The 8694-nt window shown below is 40.8% G+C and overlaps 1 protein-coding gene across 7 annotated transcripts; it reads right to left on the bottom strand.

Moving 5' to 3' along the window:
- Positions 1-882: 882 nt before the first annotated feature.
- LOC103654951 (protein dimerizations) lies at positions 883-7620 on the bottom strand. 7 transcript variants are annotated; one of them, XR_004857996.1, is made up of 13 exons: positions 7014-7561; positions 6724-6918; positions 6555-6652; positions 6091-6314; positions 5974-6005; positions 5560-5886; positions 5094-5162; positions 3935-4017; positions 3136-3407; positions 2949-3055; positions 2171-2325; positions 1753-1931; positions 883-1539 (listed from the first exon to the last, which is right to left on the bottom strand). XR_004857996.1 is itself a non-coding variant. In XM_035967576.1 (13 exons), exons 1-13 carry the CDS (start codon positions 7503-7505, stop codon positions 1275-1277), a joined length of 2331 nt encoding a protein of 776 aa, XP_035823469.1. In that variant the 5' UTR covers positions 7506-7620; the 3' UTR covers positions 883-1274. The 7 variants fall into 7 exon arrangements, 3 of the variants coding, with proteins under 3 accessions (XP_035823469.1, XP_008679982.1, XP_035823470.1); XR_004857994.1 differs by having other exon boundaries at positions 6091-6317; positions 7014-7557; XM_035967576.1 differs by having other exon boundaries at positions 3136-3396; positions 6880-6918; positions 7014-7620.
- Positions 7621-8694: the final 1074 nt, after the last annotated feature.

Here is an 8694-nt window from a genome sequence, read left to right on the forward strand (position 1 = left end):
AGTTTTGGTGTTTGGTTTGTGAACAAAATGCATTGGGGGCCAAGCCAAATTTTGGCAGCCAATTTGCTGGTCTTGGTTTTGACTAAAAATTGGCATAGATTTATATTGGCATGACCAAAATTTGACCTACAACCAAATACCAACTAAAATAGCTTGGCATGGCACTCTTGGCCTCTTAGACCTACATTCAAACACACCCTAGAGCTAATAGTTGGGAGCACAGTTTTTCAAAACCACGGTATTTCAAAGCCATGACATAAGCTCAGTTTTAAATAACACAATTTTAAAATACCACAATATCCGATACATAGAGGTGTTTAGAAACACAGTTTACAGCGCGTGTGGCCGAGCGATGGCCTCTTGAGCGTCGGGATGCTAAGCGACGGGCGATGGAGCTCCTGGCCGCGGGACGATGGGGCTCCTGGGCAGCGAACGGGGCACCCAGGCAGGGAGCGGGACTGAGCTGGTGGCAGGCTCCAAGGCGAGGAAACTCAGCAAACTGAGGTCGGGACCCAAGTTTACAAAACTTTGAAACAACTACAGTATTAGCAACGCCGTAGTATAGAATTCATAGATTTTACCTCTATTCCCAAACACCCTATTGTATTCTCAAATATCACGGTTAAAATTAGTTACAAATATCCAAACAATCTATGTTAAAATTACTTAGAGATACCCAAACAATCTAACTAATAATTTGACTATTAGCTACTTTTAGTTAGAAACATCCACACTCAGCTAATAGTCGAACTAACTATTAGCTTTAGCTGCACCCTCAACCACTCATTAGTTAGACAACTATGGTTAGTCACCTAATTTCACTAGCAACTTTTTAGCCAACTATCTATTAACTAGTACATTCAAACAGGCATCCACCCATACTTCACAACCAACAAACCCATCCAATATCCTCAATTGCTTACAGTCAGATCATCCTGGTAAGAAAAAAACTAAAACTTTCAATTCAAAAAAGCTGCGATGGTCAATGCCAAAGCCATGAGATGATGTCCAAACAACAATTATGATGTACGTTCCCAAGGACTTGCCGTAGTACAACTACATTCTCCCTCCCCCTCAAAAATGGCGAGGAAGCATTCGCCTCTGTACACCGCCAGCAAAAGCTAGCGACTCGCCCCAGCCAAGCCAGTCTAACTCCTAAACAAAACCCTAGTGTCAGTAAGGGAAAAAAAAGAAACTAAACTTGTCGAGCCGCTAGCAATATGCTTTCCATATTACTACCCAAGCTACCTCAGGCTGCGCCAGTCCTGGGTATCTCATCTCTTATTAGAAGCGCCCAGATTGGTACCGTCGCTTGTCAAGGGTTTCTCCTCTATGAAAGCATACACTCGCGACCTGAATTTCTGGGCCAGCTCCGCGAGATCATTTGCCATCCACGTATGGGGCAGCCGGTTCGCAACATCGATCGTCCAGGTCGCGCATAACTTGCTTCTCGTCAGCACTTCCAAGGTTGGTTTCGAATAGTTTGCGTGTGATGCCAGCCGGTTTAGCAGGATAAGAGCTTCTCTCATCACCAAACATCTGCAAAAACAGTTTTTGCATTAATACCACAACAAATTGCACACGAGTTGTTCATAGGCAGCTAAGAGCAACTTGGAGTGCAGCTTAAGATAGTTGCCCGCAAAAAGGGGAAGAATAGGCACGTCTAGAATTTACTCAGTGATGTCTCCACACTCATGCTGTGATACAACAAGCTAGGAACGCACAAGACTGTGGTAGCCAAGTATGATGTACCTTTCTTTTAGTAACTCTCGTGTTTCATATTGCATCTGCGATGCAAGGACTTCCATTATCATCTCCAAAAAACTGGCACCACGGGCACTCACTGGAACTAAAAGCACCTCATATCCCAATTTGCCACTGGAAGCTATATAAGCTAGCAGAATGATGACGAGCCTGCAAAGCTCAATCCCCTGGAAAATATGGCTGTTCAGCTAACTAATGTCAAATAAACAAGTTGCACTGAATCTAAAAGAAGTCTCTAGCTAGCCATTTTCAGGGAATAACATGCAACGCCTTATATTTACCGGTGACAGGTGAAAAACCATCGCAATGTTCAATCCATGTCTGGCAGGTATTGAAGAATAGAATCTAGCTAGATGTACAAATGCATATTTCCATCCTGAATAACTAAAAAAGATAAGTAGCTTACCAGAGAACAAGTTTCCCCACATGTCAAACAATCAGATAAATCCACAAGAACTGAGCTTATGACTTCTTGTGATCTATTACTTTCACAAGCTTCCGATCCCATCTGTTTGGAGCCGTCTTTGCCTCCACTACACAGCAACTTCAACATCACTGGGCCTAACAGAACAGAAATTATGTTGAGATTGCAAGGGTTAAAGGCAGAGAAAGTTACATAAGTGCAACATATTTAAAATATCTTTGAAATTGAAAACAAAATTATTTTAACAAGGAATCTACATCAAACCGATCCCACAACTGAACTTAATTCTATATAAGCATGTCAAATGACATGGTGGGACAAACATCTTTGGTAAAAAGTACAAACAAATAACACTAGAAACACCAACAAACAAATCAGGATTTTCCATCTAACCATTAAAAAGAGGCTCCACTACCTAAGGCTGTCTCTAACAGCTTACTCATTCTATCTCTTATCACATCTCATATTTCAAACTTCACTCTATGAACATGAACAGTACATTCTACAGTGTAAAACATTGTTATGCACAACCATTGCACGATATGCTGGAGACAATCTTATGCTTATGCAGGATGGGATGTCCCCAAGAACCAGGCAAAAACATCATCAAAAAGACAAAACCAAGGGCACCAAGTAGCTAGTCCACAGAATGTGGTGCGCACATTGTAGTGTTCACCTGGCAAGAACAGTTCTTGCATGATAGCATCTTTAGTTCTAAAGCTAGTGTGAAGAAATCAAATATATAAGCACAAAAACTTACAATTCAGAAGCAAGAAAAGTAGACGCACAGAATGCTTCTTAACAAGCAATCCGTTCTCTTTCTGCAATAGCAGATGCAATCTCGTCATTACTGAAGTAAATCCGAATCTGAAAATAGCAGCATTATATCATTAACATCCAACATAGCAAGTGACTACAAAAGAATCATCATTCAGATGCTTGCTTACTTCTGGCGTTCCTCTATGGGATCTGTTGTCCTTACAATGAGAATCATTATGGATAATGCATCAGTACGAATTGTCTCTTGTGAGTACTTGACCCCAATTTGAAGCATGCCAGTGAAAAGTGAACTCCAGAAAGTAAAAGGAAGAAACATATTATGCAGTCTCAATGAATCTTCTGCATCCACTGGTCTCAACAAGGTCGAACAGTCTTTGTGGTTGTTCTCCATGAGTACGTTAACATATGGTTCAACAGAAACATTGTTCCTGAGGGTACACTGAGAAAAATCAAATTAAAGTTCATAAGCATGAGAACCTACAATAGTAAACAAGAAAAAAAAGAACATTATGCAAGCCACCCTTGGGTAGAAGCATTTCCGACATCAAAAAATCTACCCAGTTTATTTCATTTGGAAACCATGTCAGCATTTCACTTTTAACATTTAAAAACTGGAGCAGAAAGGAAAACAAGGTTTACAGATCAAGAAAGAATAGCAGCCCAAAACCTATGAGTTACAGCTTAGATCTACCCAGTTTATTTCATTTGGAAACCATGTCAGCATTTCAAATGAAATAAAATAGCAGCCCAAAAACATGATTTACAGCTTAGATCTAGGGAAATATTCAAGGCCAAGTTTTGAATTAGAGAAAAATTATGAATATTAATTTACAAGAACTAGAAACTTTGATTCGTTCTCTATCTGATATATTGTGAGTTGATTACTGTTCGAGTTCAGTGCTACACCTAAGCACCACAGTTGATGTCTACTAGTAGAAATGTATTCCATGCACGAGCAAAGCATACCTTTCACTAGACTTGGCTCCATGTTGCAGTAAGTGCTGTAAAACTTTGAGGAATACCCTCAAAGTTCTACTGACTATAGCAGCCTGAAATACAAGGTAAAAATGAATAGCATGTCAAACAAAGCGAAAATAAAGCATTATTCAGTCCAACATCACAATCCACAACAAAGGGGAAAGACTAGCAGGTATATATAGCAAAACAATTACAACAGTGTAGCAAATATAATTAAAATGTATTCATTCATCATTATTGTTTCAACTCTCTAGCAATAGTATATATCTGATGGGTTCACGCTATGAGAACTTAAACAAAAGTCACAAAGCGATGAGTACAAAAAGGGCAGACCCAGTACCGAAGGCTCCCACTGTCACACATGAGACATGAGTGAGATCTGGGGAACGGATAAACCAAGGCAAGCCTTCCACCATAAATGCGGAGAATCTGTTTCAAACCTGTGACCTGGTGACTCAGTGAGACAGCTCTAATGTGCTATCGATGTTTAAACACGGTTGAACCAGTTTTGCTAGTATTTTCCCAAGTCTGCATCAATTAACTGCTCACCCTTTTATTATTCACAAAAAATCAACCTAAAAGGTACATCATTGCTTCATACTCACTGCAAATAGGGAATAGTTTTTTTTGCAGGTTCCTTCATTCCTTATTAGTTAAACTACTGGACCTATGATGCCTAAAGTCACCAGTTTTCACAATAAGGTGCATGATTAAAATGGAACTTAGTCAAAATTAAATTGTTGTCTATCAGTATTAACATTAGAAACCATCATTTTCCTTCCCCACAGTTACGAAGATTTATATTGAGAACCTCAACACCACATCAAGATAGCTCCCACTAATTTAAAAGTAAATTTCACATAACTACAACTGTTTTGGCACTGGGTAGTGGGTAGCTATTAGAAAATCGTAGTTCTATAGTATCAAGTGCTGCCTAAAATAGTTTATTGCTGTGATACATGTCAAAATACTTGCAAATCTATCGGTATTAGATCACAATAGTTATAGTTCTGTGAAATTTACTCAATGTTTAGTGCTAGTTAACCAATAAGGAAGCACACAAACATATCCATTTAAGAGCATCTGAAATAACAAAATAAAATCGATGCTACAAACGAAAGGAGAATATTGGAGTCTCAGATCTTACATCATCAAAAGCACATAGATTTAGCAATGCTTCAAGGAAAGTTTGTATTGACATCTTCCCACTATTCATCTGCCAAAATGAACAATTAAATTAATCATTTTAGTCAACTTAAATGGCATGACTAAAAGGAAAGATGGAAGCTTTTTTTGCTATTTTTTTAGATCCTGGCTACTTAAAATGCAGAAAACATATGTGGCATTTCATATGCAGATACTGTCATACTGAATTAACATGTTCAGTCAATTTAGGACGTCTTGTGGCTAAAATACAAGTCTTATATCAGTCCAGATATATAAAATATGGGGGAAAGATCAAAGTAAAAAGCACATGAGTCACTTCTGCATCACAAGACTATGACATTAAGGCTCAATTTCAAACAGAAAATGCATACCACCATTGAAATGCATGTTCACCTTAATGAACTGCAACAGGGAAATAAAAAAGGCACTTATTACATGGTACTCACCTTAATGAACGTGTCATACAGTTGGGAAATAGCTTCATTCATGGAGGAGATTGCTTGAGAAGAGGGTTCACAGTTGTCTGACAATCTCGTATGCTGGAGAAGTGACAAAATTTCTTCTGAACAAGAAACATTGATCTTTGATATCAAATTCCTGCTTGATAAACTGTTAGGTGACATGCCCCACATTGCACGTAGGTTACCAGATATACGCTCAACCAATAATTTCTTGCAGTCAAGATGTTCATTGTCAGATGTGTTATCTGTCTGGACTCCTATCGCCTTAATTTCCTTGCATGTAGCGTTTCTTGGTTCAAAATGGGTGTCCTCCTATCAACATAACAAAAAATATAATTTACACAAGTTTTTGGCACTAGATATGTGACATAAAATGGTCACAATAAGCTAGGGCATTACCTCCAGAGACACTACTCCAGATGTACTCATTCCTGTTCAAGCCAACCATCGATAAGATTCAGAGGGTAGGGGGTTAATAAATTTAGTGTCAGCTACAAAATGAGCACAACATCTTACCGTTATCAATCATGGTGCGACGCCTCAGTTCTAAAGCCTCAAGTAAATCAGTTTGATGCCCTTGCTTTAGATAGAGATCGTCTCGCAATGAATGGGCATCCTTATCTTTGCCACTCATCTTGTCTGTTCGCCTAGAAGAAACCCCAGTATGCAAAGCCTCATTTGCAGGGGCGTGAAAGGACTGATCAATGTTCATCCCTGCACTGCAAACATCTTTCATGGAGCTGCTGAGTAAAAAAGAAATTGAAGCAGAAAACAGTGTCAACAGCCTTGGAACTGATGCAGAAAACAATATATGGTGACTCAAGTAATATTTAAAAAAAACACCCCCGCACAGTCCTTCGCTCAGAAGAAGCAAGACATGTTCAAATTCTTCAGATACAGATAGATGACTAGTATGTTAGCTCACAGTCAGCATCATGGTGACTGAAATAATGAGTACATATGAAACCAGTAGTACTTACACATTAGCTTTTTTCAGATTTTGAATCTCCGCTTCTTTAGCTTTGATTTGAAGATCTTTCTTTGTTCTGTCCTTTTTCAGCGCGGTGCATTCATTTTTCTGCAAACAAGATTACAGAGAATCATCACCTGCTGATCATACTGAGTTATCTAAAAACAATCCCCACTAACCAGTAAAAGAAAGAGTTGGTCAGCAGCACCAGTTTTAGTAGTAGTAGATCAGACCTCATCTCAATTTAGATTCAAACAAGATTGGTAAAAATGTACAGTTCTAAGGATCCACAGAAATACATAATACTGCCACGAATGATAACACAAGGTACGCACCAATTCATTCCTTTCCTTGGAGACACGGTCCAGCTCTCTCTGCGGTTGTGAAGACCAAGAGCATTAGAGCATTAGGAACAAAAGGCAAAAAACCGCTCCGCCCCAAACACGAAAAAAAGCCAGAAAGTAATCACTTTGAGCCTCTCGATCTCCCTCGCTTCCCTCTTCGCGCCCGCTTCTCCACAGCCCGTGCTAATGAAGCGGCGGTCGCTGGCTGAGCTCGACGCCGCGAAGGCCACGAGGCTGCCCTCATCAGCCGCCGGGCGCTGGGAGAGCTGGGGCGGAGGAGAGAAGTCGCGACCGACGTCGGCCCCCGTCGCCAGCGCATCCCTGGTGCTGGTGGCAGCGGTCGGCGGCGGGAGCGGCGGCCTCTGGGAGAGGTCCCGTGGAGGGGAGAAGCTGATCGCGGAGCGGAGGTGCGAAGCGGCAGGGATGTAGGAGACCGAAGAGGCTGGGAGGTAGGAGACGGGGGCGGCGGCCAAGGGATAATACGTGGGGATGGGAGCGGGCGCGGGGGTGGGAGTGGGGTTAGGGTTGCGGGAGACGACAGCCTCAGCCTCATCCGTCGCGCGTATCACCTCGTCGAGGAAGCTAGCTTCCCACTCGTCGTCGAGGCCGCCGTCCATCCCCGCGCTGCGCCTCCCTACTCTTCTCACCGGCACTGGCGGCGGCAGCTGCGAATGGTAGGTGTTGTGGACTTGTGGTGTTTTGTGGGAGAGTTATTTGTTATTAAAGTAATTACTAGATGATGAGTGTCCATGCGTTACAACAGGAATGTATAATAATACGATAACTTATGTACAAATGTGTGTTATATTGTTATGAGAAAATATTTCGAAATCTATTGTAATCTTACTCATATATAAATTTTGTTATTTTAATCTAGTTATTTCACCATTACATTGCAACCATTAGTAACATATTGATTTATATATATGATTTTAATAATGTCATTGAGTTATAATGATAACACGATTGGGGAAGTGTTATTTACAACTCAAATATCATAAAAAGGATACTAAGAAAGCACCGAAACAAGGTAATTAACTCTATCACAAGAACCAAGTTAAAAATAAAATATCTCCATTCCAGTAAACAACATGATAGCCTAAAACTCGGAAAAAGATCAATACAATATTGACCATATATCATGGTCATCACCATTGTCATCATTTATCAAGCATGGATAATATTGATCACGTCGTGCACCTCCAGCATGCATTGAAAGCTCTGTTTCCACCCCTAATGATGAAGAGGTCAAAGCAGATGCCCTTGACGGAGCAGACGTAGTGCGAGGCGACGGCGCGGGCATACCGAATGAGCTTGCCGCACCAGGCGAGGTGGAGCTGCACGAGCACGTGCACGGGGTGCGTGACATCGGTGCAGGTCTAGGTCCAGAGCGTGGTGACAGCGGAAGCGAGGCCGAAGTCCATGTAGAGACAGGGCTTAAAAGACCACATGAACCGATGAGAACATTATTTGTAAACACACAGGGTTTAATTTTTTTGTTTTATATGTTATAAAGGAGCTAGGACGTAATTCTACAGAGCAAATAATAGAGGTTAAACAGAGAGTGTTTTTGGTTACCTTATTGAAAGGGTCTAAAGTACCATAAATACACGTTTACCTGTTTTGTGTTCCACGTGAAAAGAGGTGACATGTTGGCCAAACTGTGTCATGCTAACCTAAAGAACAAAAGACATCAATTAATGGTTGCAAATTCGAGACACGTATCTTAAGTAGCCTGATGTGATTAATTTGCACACAAAAAGGGTAAATGTGAACCTTCAGGTGGAAGGCCAGGAGACATTTTTG

This window comes from Zea mays, chromosome 4 (genome assembly GCF_902167145.1).
Source record: "Zea mays cultivar B73 chromosome 4, Zm-B73-REFERENCE-NAM-5.0, whole genome shotgun sequence".
NCBI classification, from domain to species: Eukaryota; Viridiplantae; Streptophyta; class Magnoliopsida; order Poales; family Poaceae; genus Zea; species Zea mays.